Source organism: Sardina pilchardus, chromosome 7 (genome assembly GCF_963854185.1).
Source record: "Sardina pilchardus chromosome 7, fSarPil1.1, whole genome shotgun sequence".
Taxonomy (NCBI): Eukaryota; Metazoa; Chordata; class Actinopteri; order Clupeiformes; family Clupeidae; genus Sardina; species Sardina pilchardus.
Genome location: NC_085000.1, coordinates 15,572,719 through 15,600,227, shown reverse-complemented (window position 1 = coordinate 15,600,227; position 27,509 = coordinate 15,572,719). Strand labels below are relative to the sequence as shown.

General features: G+C 47.4%; 1 protein-coding gene across 1 annotated transcript in view; it reads left to right on the top strand.

Moving 5' to 3' along the window:
• nol4lb (nucleolar protein 4-like b) overlaps positions 1 to 21,677 on the top strand; it is a 98,789-nt gene extending 77,112 nt beyond the window's left edge. The window contains exons 6-11 of the mRNA XM_062540225.1: positions 12,442 to 12,935; positions 14,767 to 14,946; positions 15,214 to 15,402; positions 15,941 to 16,060; positions 19,240 to 19,444; positions 21,010 to 21,677. Coding sequence (XP_062396209.1) covers positions 12,442 to 12,935; positions 14,767 to 14,946; positions 15,214 to 15,402; positions 15,941 to 16,060; positions 19,240 to 19,444; positions 21,010 to 21,269 — 1,448 coding nt within the window. The 3' untranslated portion in view covers positions 21,270 to 21,677. The remainder of the gene's footprint in view (positions 1 to 12,441; positions 12,936 to 14,766; positions 14,947 to 15,213; positions 15,403 to 15,940; positions 16,061 to 19,239; positions 19,445 to 21,009) is intronic.
• The last annotated feature ends 5,832 nt before the right edge of the window (positions 21,678 to 27,509 follow it).

The window sequence follows — 27,509 nt, the reverse complement described above, 5'->3', positions numbered from 1 at the left end:
TACTCTCTACTCTCTACTCCGCTAATATCCCCACGCCAAGAATTAGGTGAAAGGCCAGCAGAGCAGAGCAGAGCAGAGCACCCCTCCCAGCAGCAGCAGCAGCAGCAGCAGAGTAGTAGCGCTGCCAAGCCACGCGGCAGCAACGCGGCAGCAACGCGGCAGCAACGCGGCAGCAACGCGGCCCTGGCGCTCGCCGACTACACGGCCGGCCCGCCTGCCTGCAGCATTGTTTACTACTCCGCGCGCGCCTGCATATCCTATTATGAATTTGAACGGCTGCCCAGATCAAGCATTTTGAGGCATTTCGCAAAGCTCTGGTGCATAATGGCATTTGGCCTTATAATGACCGTGGCGTTAATGAGGTTTTTTTTTTATTATTATTATTTAATTTATAAAAAATGCTATTTCATGCTGCTGTTGTTAGATAGCAGGATAACTGGCTGGATTGTTTGGGGATGATATGGAACATACCATGACAGCTGTCTGTATTTCGAAGTAATTACACCTCTTGCAATTCTCTCCTGAGAAGAACACTTGCGCATATATACGCAGTGTATGCACATTTATTCACACACAATTCCCACAAAAGCGTACTCTACATTCACTCCCATGGTTGTCCTGCAAAACAATGTGTTTCTGGACCCAAGGCTGCCAAAGCCCTTTTCTGATTCCTCCTCTGGATCTGGAAGACAGGACCCGGAGACCCACAGAATCCACGATATTCCGTAGCCAACAATGGGGGTCGCCATGACACCGAAAACGGTTATCTATTTCCGGCGAAGCTGCATTGTATCTATTTTAACGTGACGGTTGACAGTGCTTAACTTATCATAACGCATATAAAAGTAAACTTTTCTATTTTATATCGGTTATATATGATGTAGTATATTATCCATGCTGAGTTGAAGCATATTCTAGTTTGCTACCGAGAACGCACATGTAAACAAAATGAACGGAAGTTGAAAACAGTATCGGAACGATACATATTTCCGGGTTAAGGAATAAGGTGGCTAGATGGACACTTGTAGTCTGAGTAGACAGCAGGCCTGCAGGGAACGGAGAGGTCGGAAGGAGTCAGGGAAGGAACAGCCTCTCGCAGGATCGCAGAGTAGGATTCTGAAATTGCATGCCATGTTTGATATGGTAGAAATTGCCACGCACACACACACACACACACACACACACACACACACACACACACACACACACACACACACACACACACACACACACACACACACACACACACACACACACAGAGAGAGAGAGAGAGAGAGAGAGAGAGAGAGAGAGAGAGAGAGAGAGAAAGAAAGAGAGAAAATCAATAAAATGTCCTGCAGCTTGAGAATCAGGAATGCCTCGAGCGGATCCCGCAAGCCCACACTACTGGCCCAGCCTACAGATATAACATGAAACACTGCAGCACAGGCCCACAAGTCTTCCTCTGCGCAGGGAGAGATGGAGGGGGTTGGGGTTGGGGTTGGGCAGGTGGGGGGGGTGTGTGTGTGTGCAGGGGCTCTGCCAAACCCTCATTTCAGCGCCGTGCAAGTACTCCAAAGGGAGCAGCGCTGTGTGGTGGGGGAAGAGGAATTAATAAACGACTCTTTCTTTATTAAAATATGAAGCTGGGAAAAGAGAGCTGAGCCTCTCTAATTATCCTGGCTGGCTTTGAACCCTCAAACTGGGGAGTGGTCCATTAAGCCCGCCTGATTGCTCACGCGGACGAGGAAGCCCTAGCCAAAGTGAGCGAGCTGCCGCTAAGTTGGAGAGGGTCGCTCCGTTTTTGGCCCAGGACGAGCGAGTGACCTTGTAACGGGGAACAAAACTGTCCTTGTGCAAATGTGGGGGAGCGGTTGGTTGACAGTGTGCAGATAAAATATGTGTGTGTTGGTCTTGCTGTGTGTGAGGTCATATGTGTTGGTGTGTGTGTGTGTGTGTGTGTGTGTGTGTGTGTGTGTGGGTGTGTGTGTTGGTGTGTGTGTGTGTGTGTGTGTGTGTGTGTGTGCGCATGCACAGATGGAGTGTTCTGCACATACCTCCTCTCAAGGTGTCAGAAGTGAAGATTATTGGCGGTGTCAGAGGTGCTGAGACAGTAAAGGACGAACTCAACAGGAGGTCCTTGCTTCCCCCATCCTCATCCTCATCCCCTACCCCTCCTCCTCCCTCCCTCCTCCTCCTCCTTCCCTCCCTCTCTCTCTCTCTCTCTCTCTCTCTCTCTCTCTCCTCTCCTCCCTCTCTGTTCTTGGTCTCATTCTCACACTTCAGAGCTGTCCCTCCTCTTAGCCTCCATCTGTCTCCTCCCCGACTCTGTGTCTCAGGTTGAGTTGTGGCTCTTTTAGTCACACGTGCTTTCTCTGCTGGCTAAACCATTCAGCTGCACAGCTCTCTCTGTGTCTTTCTCTGTCTGTTCCTTTTCTTTTCTCCTACCCCCTCCCTCTTTCTCTCTCTCTCTCTCCCTCTCTCTCAAATTCAGATTCAAATTCAAATTCAAATAATTAAAAAAAATGCTTTATTTGCATGACAAATAAAGTCATACACATATATATCATAGTGTAACAATAGCACAGAAGCATAATAATGCATATACTGTACACATATGCATACATGCACATACACACACATACTCACTCTCTCTCTCTTTTTCTCTCTTTCTCTCTATCTATATATCTATCTACCTATATGTATATGTATATTCTCTCTATACCTACTCTGTGTCTTAAGTACAGTATGTACTCTCTCTCTCTCTCTCTATCTATCTATCTATCTATCTATCTATCTATCTATCTATCTATCTATCTATCTATCTCTCTGTATATATATATATACTCTCTCTTTACCCACTGTGTCTTAAGTATGCACTATCTCTCTCTATATATTCTCTCTATACCTACTCTCTACTCTGTGTCTTGAGTATGCACTGTCTCTCTCTCTTGAGTGTGCACTATGCACTATCTCTCTCTCTTGAGTATGCACTCTTCCTGCCCTCTGTCACCTTGTCCTCTCCTCCTCTGTTCACCTGTGACCCCTCTGACTCCCAGGATTCCCTCTGATCCCTGTCCCTCTCCCCGGGCTCAGAGGCGCGTCCTGACGGAGGGGACAGCTGTCACTTGCGCCGCACCGGGGCAGGAGGGGGGAGGAGTGGGGGGGAGGTTAGAGGGGCAGCAGGGGGGGGAAAGGCTTGTTGCTATGGGGATGCCAGGCCGCGCGCAGGCATGGGGAGCAGCTCGTGCCGCTTCTTAGCGGGATAATCCATTGTAATCCCACGGAGGGGAGCCTGCAGTGCCGCTCTGCTCCCACCCCTCTCGCCTCTCGCCTCCTCCCACCCCTGACGTCCGCTCCACTCCGCTCTCCTCTCTCCTCTCCTCTCCTCTCCGCCCCCCACCCCCACCCCCACCCCGCCCCACCATCCCGCCCCCACTCCCTTGGGGAGATTGGGGGAGAGGGAGTGAAGGAATTAGCATCTGTTACTGCTCGCGCTCAGGTCAGCTCCACCAAGGGGGTAGTGCAAGCGCTGCGGAGGAAAGGGGGGGGAAGGGGGGGGGGGTAGAAAAAAGGCCTCAAGCTGTCAGAGCGTACTGGAGCCGCAAATGAAAAAGGACAGGAGCGCCCCATTAGTGATGTAGCCCCCTCCCCTTCCCCAATACAAGTGCGCTACCCCCTCTTAGTCCAGCTAACCCCCACACCCATGCAGCCCTCTGACGCGGGCCACCGGCTCCCGGCCACTCTCATCAACACCTCACCTACAGTACACACCCTTACAGCGGGCAGCAAAAAAAAAAGAAAAAAAAAATCAATCCCCCCGGCCTGATAAATAGGCCTGGTTAATAGTATAAATGTAAGAGCAGGGTATTATGAGCCAGCCATGTGTTGCTGGCTGCTGGATGACCTCCTATTGATTAAGAAAATGCAGCTCTCTCGCTGTGACTTTTGGCTGGCCACTGCTGCAGACAGATAATACAATCTCTCAGGCATGGACACACACACACACACACACAGAAAGGATTTTTGAAAAGCACTGCAACCAGGTCAGGCCTTGTGTGTGTGCACGTGTGTGTGTGTGTGTGTGTGTGTGTGTGTGTGTGTGTGTGTGTGTGTGTGTGTGTGTGTGTGTGTGTGTGTGTGTGTGTGTGTGTGTGTGTGTGTGTGTGTGTGTGTGTGTGTGTGTGTGTGTGTGTGTGTGTGTGTGTGTGTGTGTGTGTGTGTGTGTGTGTGTGTGCCTCTGGGTTTTGGCAGGTGGAGAGGCTTGTCTGAGGCTGATCAGACAAAGCCAGCGGGCTGATTAGCCCAATTGGAGAAGGCCTATGGAGATTACTAGAGAGCCAGTTTCCCACAGTTTTGGACAGTGACACATTTTTTTCCTTTCTTTTTTTTTCCGCTTGGGCGGAGCATTTGAGTGCTTAATATGAGATAATTTGGCTTAATTTGATTTAGGCCTGCAGCTTTATTTGGGGGAAATCCTCATCCATCTCAGATGAATGCTTTGGACGTTTCCACTTGCCAATAATGCCTTTAGTGGGTGAATTCTTTCAGTTTTTTTTTTTCCTTATTTTACGGTGACGTAAATAAAATGTTCAGTGTTGAAACATGTAATATGATTATTCTGCCTTGAATTGTGGGCTAGGAAAATGAAAACTAAATGTAAATTTGGCTTAATATTCTATTGGGAAGAGAAAATGCCAATGTATATTCAGCATGCAAATACAACTGATCATTTGAACCTGTACATGGAGGGATGCCTACAGAAGTACTCATGCATCGTAGCAACACGAACAGAGAGCTCACACACTATTAACCTCCACACACACACACACACACACACACACACACCTCCATGGACCAGCAGGCTGTTGTCCCCGGTTACTGTATGTGTCAACGGCAGGCGCTCTGACCTCCACGTTCACGGCAACAACAATATCTCAAATGGCGGAGTGGATGTAGTGTGTGCGCTCGTGCATGAGTGCGTGCGTGTGTGTGTGTGTGTGTGTGTGTGTATGTGTGTGTGTATGTGTGTGCGCGTGCGTATGTGTGTGTGTGTGCTTGCGTGTGTGTGTGTGCGTGTGTGTGTGTGTGTGTATGTGTGTGCGCGTGTGTGTGCGTGTGTGTGTGTGTGTGTGTGTGTGTGTGTGTGTGTGTGTGTGTGTGTGTGTGTGTGTGTGTGTGTGTGTGTGTGTGTGTGTGTGTGTTTGCACACTCTCTCCTGTGTCCCTCAGTGTCAGGTCACATGTGTCTCACTCTCCACCCACAACCCTGACCCCTGCAGCTCCCAGCCTCTGGTGCTCACTCTGAAGCCTGGCAGCTCTCTCTCTGTGCGTGTGTGTGTGCGCGCGTGTGTGTGTGTGTGCGTGCGTGTGTGTGTGTGCGCGCGCGTGTGTGTGTGTGTGCGCACGCCCTCATGCATCAGCTCATCATATGTGCATAATTCATTTCACATAAATTTTTGTGTCCCCTATTAGCCACTTGTGTGACGCATGTGTGTGTGTGTGTCTGTGTGTGTTTTTGCTCTATTGCAATGTTTGTGCAAACACATGGCTAAATGTATACGGAGTACGCCACTGCATGTGTTCGGGAGTGTCTCAGCCTTATTCTGTGTGCATCAGCATGTTAACCCAATGCTTCGAGCCCTGTGTGATGGTGTGTGTGTGTGTGTGTGTGTGTGTGTGTGTGCGTGGTCTCCACATGGTTGAGCAGTATTTTTAGATCACTTGTTTCATGCCTTGATTCCCCCCTGAAGCGTCCGGACCCAACTGATTGAATTGAGCGTTGAGTTGCGGGGCCATCCTCTGGCCCTGCTACGCATTCTGCGCGTCGAGTCGAGTCTCTCGGCTATTTTGTGTACATGGCAAAGTGGAATTTAATTTATTGGCCCCTTCGCTGCATTAAAGAAACAATTCCCTTAATTAATGCCATGGTTTTAATCTGCTCAGCTTATTTAAATCAATGTACACCAGCCGGAATACAATGGAAGCATTGATTTATGCCATGGTTCTATAAAATATAGAATTGACTGTTACAGATTAAATCATATTGATTAAAATGTTTGTGCTCATTTTGGGGGGGGGGGGGTGGGCAGGGGGAGTTAAAGCAGAGCGAGGCTTGATGTATCGCTCATTTTTTTTAATTAACATGTTGTTATTCCAAACACTGTCGCAATGGCTGCATATTTCCAGCACTCAATTAGATACGGGGTTGGACTGCAAACTGCTCGAGTTGCTTTAGTGGCTGGGGCCGATTTACTCTGTTTAACATGTGCCCTGCCCTGGGAGACAAGGAGAGATTTGGGGTGGTAATACCCCTATCTTTCTCATGCAGAGAACATAGATCACACAAAAACACACACACACACACACACACACACACACACACACACACACACACACACACACACACAAATATTCTCCAAACTGGGAATTGGTTGGAAGCAAGCGTAAATGGGAGTGTTTGCGAAGATGGAAAAGTGTGTGGGGGCGTTAGATTGAGTATGCCGTATGGTGTGGGATATGATGTGGGTTTTATTTTGGTGTTGTTTGTTGGAAAGTGTTAATGAAGACTGAGAGGGTGTCTTGGTCCCTGTGTGTTTGTGTGTGTCTGTGTGTATATATATATGTGTGTGTGTGTGTGTGTGTGTGTATGTATATATATATATATGTGTGTGTGTGTGTGTGCGTGTGAGAGAGAGAGAGAGAAGTGTGGGAAATGGATCCAGGCTGGAGGGCTAGAGCAGTGTTCAGGCTGCAGTCTTCCACCTCCCACTGAGGGGCAGTACAGGGAAGGTGATGATTGACAGTCTTCTATGACAACCCCTTCACCTGCCAAAGTCTGCCTAAGCCCCCAGAAAGGCACGTGTGGGTATGCGTGTGTGTGTGTGTGTGTGTTTATGCATGTATGCATACATATGTATGCATGAGACCATCTGTAGGAGGGTGAATCAGTGTGTTTGTGTCTTTACATCCAAGTGCACATGACTCTGAATGACTGTGTGTGTGTGTGTGTGTGTGTGTGTGTGTGTGTGTGTGTGTGTGTGTGTGCGTGCGCGCGCATGTTTGTGTGTGTGTGTGCGTGTGTGTGTGTGTGTGCGTGTGTGTGTGTGTGTGTGTGTGTGAATGGATGCGCTGTAAAAGCTTACGTGTCAGCGTGTGCTTGTGTGTCCTTGTCCCTTGCAGACCCAGCCCCTCTTAAATACAAACACTGCCCCCCCCCCCATCCAAGTGCCCCCCCTCCCCCATCCAAATGCCCCCCCTAGCCTGCTAAACACTCCCATGCATCACCGTGACATTCAGGATCCACAGGAGCTGGCGCTCCCTGTCAGCCGCACAGGAGGAGGAGACGCGAGGAGAGGAGAGGAGAAGGAACAGGGTGGCCTCTGCCTCTCAGTCAGGGAGAGAGAGGGAAGGATTGGGAAAGGGAGAGAGGGAGAGAGCAGAGGATTGGGGAAGGGAGAGAGGGGAGGTGGAGGTGGGTGAGGGGGGAGCAGAAAAGGGTTGGGTCTTTATCCGAGAAGCAAAAAAAAAAAGACGCAGAGAGAGAGAGAGAAAAGGCGAGGGGGAGGGGGAGAACTGGGAGACTGTTTCAGGAGTGAGGAGGAAAGAGGGAGATGGCTGTGGGTGGTGGTGGTGGTGATGGCTGTGGGTGGGTGGTGGTGGTGGTGATGGGTGTGGGTGTGAGATTTTAGCGAGAGACGGGAGAGGAGGGGGGGAGAGATGGGATGGGAAGGAGGAAAGAGAGAGAGAGGGAGAGAGAGGGAGAGAGAGGGAGAGGGATGCTGGAGCCTCTGCAGCATGAGGAGGTGGGCAAGCTCAAACAAAAGGCAGGGAAGACAGCGGGACCCGTGAGCCAGCGAGGGAGAGAGAGATGGAGGGAGGGAGGGAGAGAGAGAGGGAGGGAGGGAGCGTCCCCGCGGAGGGCTCCTCCTAATTGGAGGTTGTTGCTATGAATTAGAAATCAGCCAATTACCGCCCGGGGTGGGAGGGATTTGACCGCGCCAGCGCACAGCCGCTCTGGTACACGGTAACGGTGAGTTAACACCCAGCCTACCAGAACCACAGGGACACGCCGCCAGAGCAGGGGTCAGCGTCTACAGGGACCACACACACACACACACACACACACACACGCGCGCGCACATACAGTATGCGCTGTACCTCTATCGGTATGCTGCTTGTTTCTGCTGTGTTTTTGAACACACACATGCGTGCAGACACACGCGCGCACACACACACACACACACACACACACACACACACTTTCTCTCTTGCTCTCTCTGTCTCTCTTACACACACATCATGCACTTGTCTGACACACCCACAGCCCTCAGCGCAGCTCCCATGCTTCTTGGCAACAGTGTGTGGTCTCAGAGGAGCGCTGCTTTGGGAGGAAAATGGAGTGTGCATTAAGAGGGAAGCTGGATAATGCATGTTAACATCTAGGCACATCTCTTGTAGTCTTGGCGTCTTTAGCATAGCTGAAGTCTCTGCCCCCACCGCCCGCCCCAACATGTGGATAACACCCCATAATGAAATCTCCACGTTGTTATGGTGATTCCTCAGGCCACCGGTACATCACGCTGAGAGAATTGAACCAGAGCATTTGATTGGTAGTGATGGGGGGCAGTTTTGACAGGTAACAGGGATTGCTGGAGAGCGCCCACTCATCTACCACCTGCCAGCACGCCTGCTCATGACACACTTAGACACACACACACACACACACGCACACACACACACGCACACACACACACACACACACACACTTGTGGCACCATGCAAGCTGAGATGATGACGGCTAATTGAAACCTGACTGGGCATTATTGCATTGCTGAGCTGAGAGCAGCAGAGGTATTATGAATAACCCTGTAGAGGGGTGGTGTGTGTGCCATGCAGAGTGTTAGTAGAGATGGTGTGGAACACTCGTATGGAAGGTAGCTTTAGAATCTATACGAACATTCCATCTGTTTCCATATCAGTAACTCGGTGTATTTCTCTTGCTGTCCTTCGGTTGTTGTTGTTGATATGTGTGCTTGTTGTCGTAGGTCTCATACTGTATTTATATATTTTTATATATATATATATATATATATATATATATATATATATATATAAATTCATTGTTATAATTTGGAAGCTGTGTTAAAAGTGCTTTATAAATAGAGTTTTACTTACTGTTGGTGCAATAGGTTGTGTGCGAGAAGATCACAGCCTTTGAGGCTGTTGTTATGAGCTTCTCCTTTGACTGAGTCGCAGAAACCTTGGTTGAATAATACAGGTGTATCACTATACACCTACAAGCCTGAGTGTTTTGTGCAGGCACACATTATGCTAGCACGTGCCGGTCCGTCTAGCTGCTGCTGTTCATGGATCCTCATTGTGGCACAAGCCTTTTCAAAGCCATAGTGGAGGTCCGAACCTATGTGCGCACACACACACACACACACACACACACCTTCTGTCTAGAGCTGGACTCAGCCAGTCTTCCAACAAACAAGGATACAATATGCAGCAGTCTGTTTATTGTATATGTTTAGTCTATATGGAGAAAGAAAAGATCTTCCGCTGCCTGAATGCCTGGCTCTCTCAAGGCTGTCTCCATATGTCTCTTGACAGAAATTGTGCACACACACACACACTCACACACACACACACACACACACACACACACACACACACACACGCACACACATGAAAAGAATACATACTTGTCTAAAAGCAGACACACTGTAAACATGCTCTCATTCATTTCAGCCACAGTTGCTGATGTGCCGTCATCACCTGGCAAATCACTCCAAACCTGGGGAGAGAAAAAGCGATCTTTTATTTTCAGATCTCGACTTCAAAAGTCTCATTGATATGCCAATTGCCTGCAGCGTGGCAAGCAAATCGTTTATTTGGCGTCGTTATCTCTAAGAGTTCTGCCGAGGCGGTGACAGCAGTGCTTCAGAAGAAAGAAAGCGGCGTCCTGGATGGAGCATCATTTCACCCATACAAATACTGCCGTGAATGGATATATATGCTGAGAGGAAGAGGAGAGTGTGTGTGTGTGTGTGTGTGTGTGTGTGTGTCTGTGTGTCTGTGTGTCTGTGTGTCTGTGTGTCTGTGTGTCTGTGTGTCTGTGTGTCTGTGTGTCTGTGTGTCTGTGTGTCTGTCTGTGTGTCTGTCTGTCTGTGTGTCTGTGTGTCTGTCTGTGTGTGTTTGTGTGTGTGTGTGTGTGTGTGTGCCTTTAAGAGTCAGGAGAGGGGTGTGAGATCTCCTGCAGGATGGAGTGGTCTTGCTGGGGGGGATTTGTGTTGAGCTGGCAGGAATTAGGCTGGCCTTCCTCTGTGCGCATGAATACTTTTTATACTCTAATAAATACTCCCTCTCCCTCTCCTCCGCCACCACCACCACCAGGGCTACCCCTCCTCTCACACACTCTCCCTCTCCCTCTCCTCCACCACCAGGGCCAGCCCTCCCCTCACACACTCTCCCTCTCCTCCACCACCAGGGCCAGCCCTTCTCTCACACACTCTCCCTCTCCACCACCACCAGGGCCAGCCCTTCTCTCACACACTCTTCCGCACTCTCCCATCTCCTCTGCCTCTTTTCACTCTCTCCTCCACAGCTGCCTCTCTCCCTCTCATCATCATCATCTCCCTCCCTCCCTCGCTCCGTTTTTTTTCATATTTCTCTTTTTCTTTGCTTGCCTGCTCCCTCCCTCCCTCCCGCTCTCTCTCACTCAGTCGTTCCCTCCGTCCACTGCGCTCTGGCGTTGTCCAGCCATCCCCCTCTTCTGGGCTCCTCTCTCTTCCCCCTGACCTGCTCTCTACCCCCCACCCACTGACCTGTTTCCTGAGCTCCCACATGCGCGCTCTGCTCTCTGCACTCTGCTCTCTCGCTTTCTCTCCTCTCTCTCCCTCCCTCCCTGTCTCTCTCTCTCTCCCCCTTCCTCCCTCCCTCTCTCTCTCTTTCTCTGTCTCTGTGTCTCTTGCTCTCTCCCTTTTTCCTCTTTTTCTCATTCATGTGCTCTCTGCATCTCTGCATCACCCCTCCCTCTTCTTTTTAGTGATCTGTTCTCTCCAATCCCTCTCTCTCTCTCTCTCTTTCTCTCTCTCCTTCTCTCGCTGCCCCCTGTCTCTCTCTCTCTCTCTCGCTTCCTGTCTCTCTCTCGCTTGTGCCCCCCCCCCTCTGACCTGCTCTCTGGCTCTCCTCCCCCTCCCTCTCTGAGTGGAGGCTTTGGAAGCTGACCCCAATACTGCCCTCCCAGCACTGTACACTTTCCCTACGCGGCACACTGACTTCAAGCCAAATCTACACACACACACACACACACACACACACACATACATACACACACACACACACACACACATAGGCACACACTTCAGTAATACATCCAGCTAGTATGTATGTACTCCTATAAGAGTCTCACACACACACAGACACACACACACACACACACACACACGTAGCACACTGACACAGTGGAAGGCACACAGGGTGTGTGTGTGTAGAGGACCTTTGTTTTGCGAGGCGTGTTTGGTGTGTCCTTGAGCGCAGCGCTGCACAGTTGGGACGGGGAAAACAAAAGCGTCAGTCTTCAAGAGCCCCCCTCCGCCAGACAAAGGCGCCATCAGTGCACAGAACACACAAGCAAACACGCCTATAGGCTGCCTATAAGCCAGCGATTCCATGGACCCGGGATATAGATATTGTGGAGGGTGGTTTGGGAAGTAACATCGTAAGAGGCCAGTAAGACGACGAGATCGGTTTAGGTGAAGGCGTCTTTAGTACGTTTATGGACGGTATTTGTGGTTTAATAGTATGCACAGTGTAGTGACTTGTGTGTGTGTGTGTGTGTGTGTGTGTGTGTGTGTGTGTGTGTGTGTGTGTGTGTGTGTGTGTGTGTGTGTGGTGTTGGGGATGGTGCGTCTGGCGTGGGGTCATAGTAGTGTCCTTGGAGTGGCATGGAGAGGAGAGCTTGGGAGCGTGGCTCTGCTCTCATGACTGAGAGCCCCTATCAGCCCGTGTTGGCTCCACTCCAGGCCTGGATCTTTTTAATAAACTAATTCACAGCACTCATCCATCCCTCCTCTCCCTCTGCACCAAGCCAGGGGTTCCAGGCTTTTCAGCCCGCGCATCAGCTGCTAAACACTGCCCCCTGCTGACGCTCTCACCAAACACACACAAGTGCAAACACATCAGAGAATGGTTACATCACAGAGACATGCTTATGCGCTCATGTCATTTTCTAGCTTATTTTTCACCCAGTTTCATTTCTCTCCTTTCATTACTCGATGGCAGAGTTTTGTGTATTTGTCTATTTGAGCTGGACCCCTGTGGCTCATGTTTGGTTGCAGTGATATGATACTGTCTGTTTCCTCAAGACTGACGTCTCTCTCTTTCTCTCCCTTTCTCTCCCCACCTCTCCTCTCCTCCTCTCCTCTGTCCTCTCTCCTCTCCTCCTCTCCTCCAGATGACTCCTCGTCTGAGAGTGGCAGTGGGCACGGGCCGCTGGCTATGACTCCTCCCTCCTCGCTAGCGGCGGGTCTGGCACCCGACAGCCGAGCCGTCTCCACCGCCGCTCTCTGCATCGTCACGGCAGCAGCAGCGGGCTCCTCGGGCAGAGCCTTCGGGGCCCAGGCTGTCAACGGCAACGGTAACGGCACGTCGTCCGGCCCGGCGGCGGCAGTAGCGCCCGTCCTGGACTTCAGCACCACGTCGTCGTCGGCGTCCTCGCTGGAGGAGCGCGAGCCGCAGCAGCACCCGCCGCCGCCACAGGGGGCGACGCTGAGCGAGCGCCTGGCCCCCGGGGCCCTGCTGGGGCCCGCCTACCCGCTGGACTCCGCCATGGAGGAGCTGCGCCGCAAGTACCCCGGCAAGTACGCCGCCGCCGCCACCGCGGGCATCCCGCTGCCGCTCCCCGCCGACCTGCGCCTCGACAGAGACATCAGGGACTGCGGCAACAAGGTAAACAAGGTCTTTTTAAACTCGCCCTGAGGAAGGCCATTTGTGGCCGAAACATGTTGGCTTACTTTTAATGGATAGCCAAATTTGATAAAGGCTTTTTATTAAAAAAAAAAACCTTTTCGAGTGCCTCAGACTCACTACCAGATTATACATTTTTGGATCTCCAAACTGATGAGCACCGGAGGTATACTTTTTGATTATCTACACCCAAGCAGCACTCCTGGATATACGAGTTTGTAAATGGGAAGCCTTTGGGATGTCATGGGGAATTCTTAAGAGAAGTGTGCAAAAGACATGCTGAGAAACAGCATGATTGTTTGTTTTTTGTTTGTCCTATAGAAGAGAGTAGAATAGAATGTACAACTGAATGTTAAAATCGATATCGACATTTCTCTCTCACAGTGGTGGTTCTGTTTTGAACGAAAAACTTGGAAACCAGGGCCTGTATTCAAAGCATTTTATTTTGCCACTAAGAGTACACCATAAAGTTTCTACCATTAAGTTTTCTGCTCAATCCTATTCACAAAATAGTGAGAAGAACCGAGAACTCCTAAGCTAAGACAAAGATTTTGTTGCTATGGCTGACATCAAGTCTCTTACAAAAGCTTGCTTCAGTGGTTGGTCATTGAGTGACAGGTTTGTGCGTAGGCATGCACTTTGTTGCCTACATCGGGGTTGTATTTAGGTATGTATTTAACATATACCAAAGTAATTTGTACTTTCTAAAATAGTTGGTCTGTATATTTTTTTTTTTAGCAAAGTAGTGTAGGTGTACATTAATTTATGCTTGTGTCTTTGGAAGATGGTGCTGTCCTAAGCACTTGGCCATGCAACACACATGGCAAGTGAAAGATGTCGCATTGGACATCAAATATATAAAAGCCAACTGTGCAAAGGCTGATTTATAGACCATGTCACCTGTGTATATATAGGCCAATTTATAGACCATGTCACCTGTATATAAAATGTGACACAATCGTAGTGTACATGGCGCTCAGATGAGCTGGATGATCAGGCCACCGAGCGAAGCACGGACCAATTTCATGTCATTGGTCATCTACGGTTGATGTACTGTTTTCTCCACACAGCTGAACTGTAGAGAAGCTGGCAGTCCTGAGACAACAGGGGCACTGACACGTCTCTGCACCATCGTTATATATCAGACGCCTTAGAACTGATGTCTACATTGAGCCGCTCTCTTCCCCAAGCCTTTCTGTTCTTAGAATAGAGAATGGATGGAGAGTTCTGAAAGGATGAGCCTGGAAGAAAAGAGGACCTGAATGGGACATTCTTGAGCAATTTGGAATCGATGCAGAAGAGCCAGTGAATGGGGAGTTGGGCAGCCAAATAGTTTCCTTTTTCCTACATCCTTCTTTCACCTGTACACATGCACGCAGACACGACCATTGGCCACCGGCCATTGAGTGCTGATGCAAGCGGAGCAGATCCTGCAGCTTACAATGCGCGTAGACCTTGGAAACGCGGACATGCTGTTAGGCTTTATTCGAAGGCCGGGGAATAGGGATGGTGCATTGTGTCATTAAGATTTCTTGGTAATATTTTCATGCCGGTCTCCATTGGTGGTCGCTTCCTCTGAATGGCCTTGCTGTCATTGTTCCCTGGAGACATGTCGTGGCGCTCAGAAAAGCTTACCTCTGGCCTTGTTTGTCTTACTTTATGTGCTTCCTCCTCCCCACACTGGGTTTGTATTGTGTCTTGCTTTTGTTGGTGATTTCATACATCTCTCTTTTGTGTATGTGTGCGTGTATGTATGCCTGTCTGTGTATGTTTGTGTGTATGTGTGTGTGTGTGTGTGCCTGTGTGCGTGCAGTCTCCTCAATACAGCTCAGGTAGCTATGACTCTGTGAAGATGGAGATCTGTCCAGAGGACCTCACCGTGGGCCGAGCACAGGCGGCCGACGACGACGACGATGACCACGATGACCATGACGACAGCGATAAGATCAACGACACAGAGGGAGTGGACCCAGAGCGGTTAAAGGCCTTCAATGTAAGACACTCGTCTGCCATATTCCCTCTGTAGATATTATCTGCTCCATCAAATGCTACACGTGCTGAATCCCTTATCTGCACTCTACTGTACATATCTTCGCTGCTCTTACCATTTACCCCCATATCTTTGCCATATTTCCCTTTTTTCCCTTCTTGCTTTTTCCTCTTATTTTTTTCCAACTTGCCCTCTCTTTATCTTTATTTATGTCTGTTTTTTTTCATATGAATCTCCTTACCGTCTCCTCCAACGTCCTGTCCCCGGCAGATGTTTGTGCGTCTCTTTGTGGATGAGAATCTGGACCGAATGGTGCCCATCTCCAAGCAGCCGAAGGAGAAGATCCAGGCCATCATCGAGTCGTGCTGCCGCCAGTTTCCCGAGTTTCAGGAGCGCGCTCGCAAACGCATACGTACCTACCTCAAGTCCTGCCGCCGCATGAAGAAGAACGGCATGGAGGTGTGTGTGTGTGTGTGTGTGTGTGTGTGTGTGCATGTATGTGTGTGTTTTGTGGTTGAGCAAATCCTGTGCGTGCTTTCACTGGCAAAATTCACAGTGACTTGCACAAAAACTAGACATTATGAATGATTCATAATGGGACGCCCCGCATTTTGTGCTTGAGAGGGTATTCTCTCTGTCCCTGGTGCTGGAGTGAAGCACTCACTGGGCTCACAGTGCTCTATGGAGCCACTCTGGCAGGGCAGGTTACTGGGCAGGTAGAGGGAATGAAATGAAGCATGTCTCTGATCCTCGCTTCACGCAGAGCCTGCATTTTCAGACCAAAACGGGGTCACCAGCGTTTTCAAATCCTTCCATTTCCGGGGCTCGAAAACACCGGGGTAACGTGGACAAGGGGCTGAACCGTAAAGAAAAAACAAACAAAAATGCCACAGTATGGATGTACCCTGACAGTAAGAAAGGAAGACTGGTAGACTGGTGCAGACGCCCATAGCCTAGTGTTTACTTATTGTTGTTTATTTATTGTTGTTTTCTCCAGACTCGACCAACGCCACCTCACCTCACCTCTGCCATGGCTGAGAACATCCTGGCTGCCGCCTGCGAGAGCGAATCACGCAAGGCCGCCAAGAGGATGCGCATGGATGTCTACCAGGCACATGTGAGTCTCTCTCTCTCTCTCTTTCTCTCTCTCTCTCTCTTTCTCTTTCTCTTTCTCCAGTATATTATGTCTGTGCATACAGTATGTGTACAGTAGGAGCGTGTGTTGTAGGCCTGTAGGTGGGAGGAGAGTGCATGCCAGTCACACTGGGCTGGGTGCCAATATGTCTTGTGGCAGACAGGGGCAACAGCAGGGTATCTTGTGCCACTTTGTCGCAGCCCACACATAAAAACCATTTTGATGGACTCTGTTTGCCCAAGTAGAGAGACATTAGACAGTTGGCCAGTGGTAAATCTAAAATCACCGGTTTCATTTATTTTCATTTATTTTATTTATAAGGACAGTGCACCTTGATTTACTTTCCTGTACAATGTACTGTACCAGTGTTAGCTGGCCAGCTAATTTTCAACTGTTGTCCTTTGGCTGGATGTAATAAGAACCACTAATTTGACTTGATCAGGATGACAAGTCGCCACTAAAATATCATTTACAAAAGCACATACAAAGCACACAAAAATACAGAGCAAAGAGACAAAAACAAGACACATTAAGGAGACAACAACACAACATCACTCATGGAGAGGAGTCAGGGAGAAGGGAGATAAAAAAAAAAAAACATACACAAGGGAAAACACAAACAAGAACTTGCACACAGCTTCACAGATAAAACATCAACAACAGTCACACCTAGCAACGGGCGAAATACATTGTGTGATGTACTGCAGATATTAAGAATTAAAAGTGTTCACATGTCTGATTGCTCAAAAGCCAGTTCTTAAGATGTTGAGAGAAAGTGTGTACAGTATAGAAATACAACTTCTTATCGCGTTGGGTACAGTGTTCCAGAATGTGAAGCTCTTACAGTAGGGGAAAGCACTGGTCCTAAGAGGGACTACACAGTTCCGTTTTAGGGCAGATCTTGTAGCTCTGCTATTGGAGTTATATATATATATATATTAGGGCCGGGACTTTAGCGCGTTAATTACGATTAATTAATTACACAAACATTAATGCGTTAAAAAAAATTGACGCATTTTAATCGTATGCCTATTTATTTTTGCACCGCGAAACGTTTCTCACTGGATGAGTTTCAGACGGACCGATTATACTGGAGCACCAAGTAACGCGCATGAGTTCGGTTCAGACAAAACAAACCACAGTGGCACAGTGAACATGAACAAAGAAGCTGATGTGACCGCGTTGGTTTGCCCTGTGGATGGGAAATGTTGTTACAAAAAACGAACGGATGGAAGCGTAGATAAGAGCATGGTTGTGTGCAACCTATGCAACAAGGACGTATCACCGCAGGTATCACCTCAGTGCAAAACATAAAGCAGCTAGCTGCTAGCGTGGACAAAGTATTGTGATAGGCCTACTCCAGACACTTGAGGGAAACCTCTGAGCTTTATTTATGAAACAAATAGCAACCGAGTTGCTGTTAAAGCCACAACTCACGCTTATAACAGTAATCCACCGCACCTAATTCCATGTCCAACTTTCATAGACCTAAAAGAAACTTCACACTCAGAACCGCATACAAGCACACACGCACACACGTAAACTCCGCCCCCCAGTTCCCCTTAAAGGGACACAACAATTTCATGAACTCAACTCAAGGTAACAGGTGACACAATTAACAGGATATCACAGTATTATAGTTTACAGAAGGTCTACCTATCTATAGGCTACATGAATTTCTGAAAATGTACTATTTCTAAATATGGTATTGCTACACTTTATGGCAAAAATTGCACTGGTCTGTTGGACTTATTAATAAACAATATTTTTGTTGCTTAAGCTTAGGCCTATGTATTCAGTCATTATCCAATAGTAGGCTATACTAAAAATCCATGTGAAAAAAATACTTCTCACTGTTCTCAGGTCATATATTTATATACAATTAAAATGCGATTAATTTCGATTAGTTAATTACACAGCCTCTAATTAATTAGATAAATTTTTTTAATCGAGTCCCAGCCCTAATATATATATATATATATATATATATATGAAGAGTTCAGATGCAAAAGCCTCTAAATCCACTTTTTGTCAAAAATGAGATAATGATGGTGAGTGAATGCTCTGGACATATAGTGTAAGTTACTTCAATAATTTAGCTTCAAACCTCACTAAATACCATTCTCTTCCTAGTCTGAAATATTGATTTGTAGGCGAAACCCTATAGGAGCCTGATACAAAATGCTCATTTAAAAGAAAAGTGGTCAGACGGATTTAGAGGCTTTTGCATCTGAACCCTTCATATATATATATATATATATATATATAAAAATACAGAGTGGAGGTGGAGCCTTAGCATTACGTTTCTTTTTGATTTGTTATTATTTAAAAATCAAAATCAAATCAGTGCAAGTATGAATACATGATATTGTGTTCACATTCAATTTTGTAGCTTGCAGATATTTCTTCCCGATGTCTCTGCACAGCATAATAAATATAATCCATGGGCTTGGATCTGTGCCTGTCAGGAGGTCCCACTTGTATGTGTGTGTTTTTTTTAACAGAAAAGGCATTAGGCTTGATTGATACTCACAATGTAATGTGCTAATGTGATTATGTTATGTCACTCACACCATTCAGTAAAGGCGCGTAAACATTAAACAAACATCAGAAGGGATTAAACTAAACAGTGTAAATTAGAACCAAAAACATCTAAGAAATGTGGCACAATAGCGGAAGGGAGTGTAATGTGTCAGCGGTTGTCTACACAGTTTCACAGAGCTATGCAGCCTGCAGGTCTGTAGCAATTTACTAATATATGGTTACAGATACGCAAGCGCACATTTAATCTTTAGGCTAATGTGGTGAAAATGTGTTCCTTGTTCTGAAGGCCAAATGACATGTGGTTTATTTACATGTGGTTTTCACTGTGGTGAAGGACCGATAGTGGCATTATCACTGAAAACCACATGCCAGTGGAGTTTGTCACTGGAGTTGTGAAGGTAGGAAAGAGAGGTGGTTTAATTTAGACTCTGATGACTCTGAGAAAGACGCAGTGCGTCGAAACGTCAGTCGATTGTGTACCACAATAAAAGTTCCTAAGTAATCTGAGTGCTCCGGTCATCTCTGGGTTTTAGTCTTTTTGAAGTAGCCCAGCCAGCTTCTCTGAGAGGTGGTTTAATGTTTTTGTGTGTTTGTGTGTGTGTGTGTGTGTGTGTCAGGAGGAGCCCATTGCTCTGGACAAGCCTAGCACCCGTGAGCCGGCCTCGTTGGCCCACTCTGCGTATTCTCTGGCCGCCACGGCATACTCCCAGGATCAGCTGTACATCAACGGAGGCCTCAACTACAGTTACCGTGGCTACAGCGGACTGGGCACCAGCATGCCACAGCCCGTTTCCCTGACGACTGGCACGGCACAGAGCAATGGTGAGGGGCGTTATCTGCTGATTGACAGGATCATAAGTGACTCTCATAACAGGACCGGTGAATTGAAGAGGTGCCTTTAAGACACGACAGAAAAGAGAAAAAGAAAGAAACCGCTTGACACCACTTAAACACTGTGTACATGTGTGTTTTTATAGTGTGTGTGTGTGTGTGTGTGTGTGTGTGTGTGTGTGTGTGTGTGTGTGTGCGTGTGCGTGTGTCTTACATGGAATCTAATCATATCACACCCACGCTCCAATTTTCAAATGTTCTGCTAATTCGTAATTAATGCACAAGTCACAGGAAAAGAAAAAACACTTTGATTAAAATCATGTTCTGAAAATACAGCAAGCAAGCTTTAAGAAAACAATTAGTTATCGTCTAAGTTATTTAAATTATTTAAATGTATTGTTTACGAAATTCTAAGTAACTTTTTGCAGTAGCTTTTGCAATGAATTTGAAGCGTACATCATGTTTTTGTTTTTTCACATAAGTTTCTAGTTTTCATTGTTACAGGGGCCTTGGCACAAATTATAGTCTCATGTATCAGTTCTAAACTTGTATATCTATTGTCTGTATCTCCAAGGCTTCACTCACCTCCGCATGCATTCAAAGCATATATGCTTCCAATATACAGTATATGCTATATAGTTCTAGTTTGCATTGTTTCAGGGTCTTTGGCTCAAACTTGTTTACTGTAAGTAGTATACGCTTGTTAGCCTGGCTGTTCCCATCCTGCCTTGCGCGGTGATTTCATTCAGGCCGCTAAGGCAGTCTGGAAACTACCGCCCTAATTTTTGCCTGAGATAGGGGACCAATCACAGAACAGGGGGGAAAGCAAGACCATGATGAGCTATACACAGACGCATTAGATGGACATCTGTGGCGTCCAATGAACGAATTCGGGCATTTTTTTTCAAATACGAGAAAATGAACGTCTGTTTGCCAGACCACGTCTCATTTGAGAAGTGGTAGCCGCTAGTCAGGCTAATACTAGTCTGGTTTTCACCATACTAAACTCAATCTTTTAAGATTGAACATTAGTCTGGCGAGGCTGCGCTTTGTTTCTACTGCACTTCGGGTCGCTTAAGTTTCGTTATCGTCACGTCACCGGCCAATAGCGTGCCAGGACTAGAGTATGGTCGTTTCTGATTGGAGCCAAAGGTTTTGGCAGCGAACAGAGGAAAAGGATCTGCTGGTTTCCAGCCTGAGCTGCCGGGCGAAATTCAAATTCCCCGGAAGTTCAGGCAGGGTTCACCCAGCCTAGGCTAATACACTTGTCGCAATTAAGAAGAGGAATGCCGGTGCAACACAGATATCTTCTTTAAGATTTATTTTAAAAGGTGCAAAACATGACTAACGTTTCGACGTTACAAACGTCTTGAAGACGTTTGTAACGTCGAAACGTTAGTCATGTTTTGCGGAGAACTTTCCTTTGTTTAAACAGAGGAGATAGATCTGCTGATTTCCAGCCTGAGCTGCCGGGCGAAATTCAAATTCCCCGGAAGTTCAGGCAGGGGTTCACCCAGCCTAGGCTAATACACTTGTCTCAATTGTCCCTCCTCCAGGCCCCACTGACCTCAGCATGAAGTCGCTGGTGTCCAGCTCATCCTCCTCGTCCAGTTCCAACAGCCACGCGCACAGCCACGGGCGCAACGGCAGCAGCGGCGGCGGCGGCGTCGGGGGGGCCGGCGGCGGCACATCAGCCCAGCTCAGCCCCACCGAGATCACGGCCGTGCGCCAGCTGATCGCCGGCTACCGCGAGTCGGCCGCCTTCTTGCTGCGCTCGGCCGACGAGCTGGAGAACCTCATCCTGCAGCAGAACTGATCCGGGGAATGCTGGAACAGCCCACACACACACTCATCCGTCCATCCTTCTTGCTCTCCCTCTCTCTCTCTCCCTCTCTCTCTCTCTCTCTCTCTCCGTGTCCCCGCGCTCTTTTCTATCGCTACTACACTGCCCCCGCAGCTTCTCTTTCGCTCCGACTCAGATCCTGGCTCTCCTCCTCAACCTCTCTCTCTCTCTCTCCTCCTCCTCCTCCTCAGCCTCTCGCTCCTTTTCAGGGGCTCAACACCTCGACGCACCCACCTCACCTCGGCCCCTGAAATAGATTTTTTTGACTGCTGAAATAATCAGATACTGAAAGAGTGGTGAGTGAAAAGAGAGATGAGCCTACCTTGAGCGCATGGCTAGAGAACGGGGGCTGAAAAGAAGGAAAAAAAATCATAAAAGAGAGAAGGGAGAAACATTTAGTGGGCAACAAATCCCACCCACCCAACCCCTCCTCCACCTGTGCCCCTGACCTGTGTGGGTGAGTGATGTGGGCTCTGCCGCAGGATGCTACGTACAGTACATGACGCCAGTGAGATTTACAGGACACCTCTCTTCACCTCCCTCCTCGAGAGAGCCCCTTACAAAAAGACTCCTCGCATTATCAACTAAAACACTTTGTCTAACTGGAAAGTATAAATAATGTTCTTGTTTAGTGTTTTTCTTTTTTTTTTGTTTGTTTGATCGTTTTATTCTTTTCTTGTGTGTGTGTGTGTGTGTGTGTGTGAGTGTGTCTGTGTGCGTGCACGTGTATGTGTGCGCGTGCCGTGCATGTGTGTGTGAGTGTGAGCAAATGAAAGGAAAGAGTGAGAGACTTATGAACCTGCTGTAAATAAATGCTCTCAGTGTCCTAAAGCACTTTCCCCCCTACTTCTCCAGACCTCGCCCTCTCCCTCCCAGTCTTCTCCCTGGGGAGGATCGCTTATCTTATGCATAAGGAGATGCCATTGCTACCACCCTGACCTCAAACACACCCCCAACCCACCCACCCACCCACCCTTGAAAAAGAAAAAAAATACCTCAGATCTGCCGGGTCTTCTGTGTTCTCGACTCCTGGCCGACTTCACCAGAGCTGCTTTTTTTAGAGGCTCGGGCGAGGGAGGCGGGAGATTCAAGTGAAGGGTTTGGTCCAACAGCATTTCCGTGTTGTTTCATGTGTAAATATTGCCATCATTTTTTTGAGCTGAAGTGACTTGACTACCACTAGAAAGTTTGTGACGTCCCCACCCCCCCTCACCGCCATGGTAACCTGATATCGCCCGTCCACGCCCCTCCCCCTAACCCATGGTTGCCCCACCATCATCTCAGACTTGTGTTGTCTGTGGGACTTGGACTTTTTTCTTTGAGGGGCCAATTGCACTTGCCATAGCGGGCCCAGCACAGCATATGGCTCTCCACATGAGCGGATGGGTCGGACCGCCCCGTCACCTCGGATGCCAAATCTTTCTGTCCTCAGCGTGGCACACACCACGTCCTCTCCTGGGCTATTGGCTCATCTCATCTAGCTTTTTTTCCCCCCAACTTCCTACGCTTCATACCTTTTGCTTTGCCTCCCCTCCCCTCCGCTCCGCTCCACTCTCCTCTGCTCAGTAACGAAGGGGTTGGGGGACAGAGTCATCTGTCTCTTGTCTTTATATCTGTTGACTCAACTATTTTTCTTTTCTTTTAAAAAAGAAAAAAAAACAAAATGGCCATTAATCCATGTTGCTGCTATGGACTGGACTCTAATTTGCCACAGACCTGAAACCTCAAGAAGTCAGGACCGCCAGCCTGCTGCACAACCAGACCACCTCAAGACCAAATCCATGAAGACGCAGACGTGGGAGGAGAACGGATGGAACTGCAAACGCCGCAGAGAAACTGATAGACGGGAGACTTGAAAGAAAGCAAAACTGACTACTTTAGAAAAAAAAAGACAAAAAAACTGCCGTCTACTTTTTTTTTTTTTACTGTTGTTTTTTTCTGTGAAATTTCTATTTTCGTGGCTTTGCAATGTGAGTTGGCATTCTTCTGTTGGTTTCACAGGGCTGTTTGCTTCTGCTCTCTTATCTCTCTCTCGTGCGCTTATCTTTACTTCTTTGCTGTGAGAGAGAATATTGTGACACTTTGAAGTGAGCTCAGCTCCTGAGATTCACACGTAACCCCCCTCCTCCTCCCTCCTCCCAGCCTCCAGCCCACAGTGGGTCAGGAGAGTCCTCCGGGAACTATCTCCTCAGCCTCCAGGACTACTCAGATCTTTGACCTACAGCAAATGAAATGCAAACTTTTTTTTTTTTAATTTATTGATTTATTTTCTTTTACATTTTCATGTCTGGTTTTCCCCTCTTTTTTGTTTTGTTTTGTTTTGTTTTTCTTCTCAATGACAGTCGGGCTTGTAGGGGTGGTTGACTGTCACATCACTGTTATCTTTTGCTCCCTTTTGCACACTGAGAATGCAGCAGAGACGCCCAGTGCTGGACCGCTGAGGGAGGGAGGGTGGGTGGTCGGTGTCACTGTTTATGTGGAGTGAGTATGGGGAGAGATCTCCCATCTCACGCCAGTGTGGGCAGGGCTCTGCTGAAGGGGGAATAGAGTGTGACAGTGCCGTTTGATAATCATAGCGCTCCTGACCGCCGGCAGCAGTTGGGTTAACCCACACCAGGTGGGTGGCTCAGGTGTGATCACACTCACCTGCGGTCACCACATGCCACGGTCAGGGCTCTGTCGAAAACAACTCGCATATGAGTGTGACTGAATGTGTGAGACCTCATCTGGACTCCAGAGTCACGTGTGCAGAGACTCGGTGGCATTGCAAGCGTCCACTGTGTCCCTGCACAGTAGAGTTAAACACCCCTATCCTTACCCCATGCATGGGCATTCTATCTACGTGTGCGTCATTTTCTTAGCCCGCGGCAACACATTTTTGAAGAAATTGAGAAGAGAAAATGTAATATATTTTATTTATGAAAAAAAAAAGTGGTATGGTTAAATGTACACAGTCGAAATGTGTGGGAGCTGTCTATTCTAAAATGCTGTTGGTAAAAAAAAAAAAAAATGAAAAGAGAAAATGAAGAAAATATGCAAAAATGACCAGTCCGAGGCTACACCTCACTGTGTTCTCTCTCTCTCTCCCCCTCTCCCTTCCCCTTGGTCTTTCACCTTGTCCCTCTGTGTCAGCGGTGTGTGTGTGTGTGAGCGGTGATGCCACCGAATCATCTCCTCTCTCTCTCTCGTGTCTTTTGACTCTCGCTCTGGTTTCCCTGTGGTGGCTCCATCCAGCGCTCTGTTCCAGCAGCATCCAGCTCTCCCTAGGGTCGCTCTTTCATCTACGCGTTGCAATGCACCATGGGAGGAGTAAAAGGCAGATAGCCGGGCGTGGCGGGAGGGAGAGAAGAAACAGGAGACTCATTTCCTTCTCAATCCTCCTGTTGTTCAACACAGATCAGGTGCCAGTCCCTGGAGTCGGGCAGGTTTTTGTTAGTGCACAGAGATGGCATTCCTACTGTGCAAATCAGACTAAGAGATATTCCCCCCGTCTATATCCTGTATGCACTCTGCGTTCTCCAGACTGCTGAGCCTCGTGGTATTCATGAGTCCTGGATTAATATGTCCCTCTCACATACTCTGTCACTTTCCAATTCTCTGTGTTCTAGTCTCACATATACATACAGTATACACTCTCACTCATGCCCACACACACACACACACACACACACACACACACACACACACACAAATGTACAGGCTCTGTGTCACTCGACAGACAGTCTGTCTCCTACTTTCCTTAATACACACACACACACACACACACACACTCACACACACACACACACACACACACACACACACACACACACACACACACACACACACACACACACACACACACACACACACACACACTCACAGCCAAATGTACTCGTATTCATACATACATTCAGTCTCTTGCCATCCCTCTCTGTCTGTTCTCTCAAGATCCTGCCCTTGTAATGTCAGTTATGTTGAGCGATGGATTGGGCAGGGGGAAACAGGGTAGTGGTTTTGGATGCAGCCTTCTCTTCGTCCAGTGCTTTAGGCAAGCTTGGCCCAGAGTGATGGATGGACCCCCCCCCCCCACCCCCCCACAACAACCCCTTACCCTTTACCACCCCCCACCCTACTAACGAAATGACATTGTCAAGCGCTGCTGCTGAATTTCTCTAACCTCACATGCCACTAAGCTCTGCTACAATTTAACCGAGAAGGAATTTAAAAAGAAAAAAGTCAGATACAAGTTGTGTATTTGTTTGGAAAAAAAAGACAAGGGATGACAGTTTTAAAAGAGAAAAAAAATCATCAGAGAAGAGGTCGATAGAGGCTAGATTTTCTAGTGAAGAGGCTCGTGCTAAATACTCCATTCAAAACTACCCTGCACCTCCTTTCCCATGTGTACCTTTCTTGGGTTTAACGTTTTCTCGTTTTCACGGACAGCTACTTCAAGAAAACAAACTGTTCAAAATGAACATTGAAAAAAAAAAATCTAGGCAGAAGACAATCTTGGAAAGGTGTTTCTTCACTGTTTGATTCCCACTCCTCTTTCTGTGTGCAGCTATAGTATACAGTGTGTCTTGGAGACCGCAGAGTATTTTAGCCATAATCAGAGCATTCTTACTCAGATTTCTGACTCTTCAGGACCTCTGGAGGACTAATAGTTGGCCCCACTGTCGACACCTTTTTAAACCTGATTTCTATTTTTATTAGTGTAACAGTTATTATTACGATTATTATTATTATTATTTTATAAATACTTTTTTTGTATTGCAAGTAAGTGGTCTTTTCAGAGATATTTTGTACAATATCAACATCACAAGTGACGTTATTCTGTATGCCTATATACATTCCAAACCAGGATGTCAAAACACTCAGCAGTCTGCCTGAGCAGTGTCACAGAAGCCTGCTGCTCACTGGTGGACAGTCGCCTCCAAGCACACAGGACATTTACACACTCACAAATTGGGATATTTGCATTTTGGCCCAACTAACATCAAAACCTCACACAGCTAAATGAAATTATAGACTAGTTAACCAGTGCTCCCTTGGAGTTGGAGAACTGTGGATGGACGTGTACTCACCCCAAACTGGTGTGTGCTTGCTGTACAGGTGTGGAAATTCACCAGGGAGCTCTGGAGCTTATCTTATCTTGTGAGCCCTGATGAGGGCAGGGCCAACAAACACACACACACACACACACACACTCTCACACAGATATACACACACACACACACACACACACACACACACAGTAAAAGGACTGTCCAACTAGACATTTCAGGAGGGGTATGCAGGAGTGACGCTTGTCGGGACACCTGCTAGTGAACACACACTCTTAATGGTCTGCTTTGGTCAGATGTGTAGCTCAGCAAAAAAAAAAAAGAAAAAAGAACAGAAAAACATACACAGCGGAGAAAGAAATGTAACTTTTTATTTTTCTATCAAGGGCAGTGTATAGCTAAAGTCCAGTCGCAAAATGATTTTCCGACCATAGTCTGTTGTCTTTGTCATTTGATGGTATTGTGGATTACTTTTGTTTTCTTTTTTCTTTGATTTCCTTCCCCGTTATATCTTTCTGCACCAGAAACCAACAGTCTGGGTTCTGCTTTGGACTTTGTAACTAATACCAATGTGAAAAGAAAAAAAACTGTAATTCCCCTTCATTTTGGACTCAGTGGAAGTGTGATGTTTACATGTACAGACTTTTGAAATTCTCTTCTTTTATCAGGTTTGTGTTGATTTGTTTTTGTTTGTCACATACAGTACAACTCCTTTCCCTCGATGACCCCAGTCTGTCGTTTCATTTAAATCTGATTACATGTTCATTGAAGGGAAATGGGACTAGATGTGTCTGAAACCTGGTTCATAGACACCACAATGGGAAGAGGACTTGAGCTGATCAGGGTTGAGCCACTGGATGTCCTTGCCTTGCAGACACGCTCCTGCCTCAGTCAACATAGCCTGGGTGCTGTGGCCTTAAACTAGCCAGGCGCCTACCACTCGCCAATACTCTAGAGTCTGCTATTCAGATAATGTATAAGCCATTGACACACCCTAATACAGGGTTTCTAGTGTTAAATACAAATAATCCATGTTGTAAAACAGCAGACTATAAAAACCTCAGGAAAATGAGAACATTTTTTAGTGTATAAATGTCTTATTGAAGGCCCATTTCCCTCTTTGATACCATTTAAATTATATTAAATAATTATTCTTTTTTTATATTTA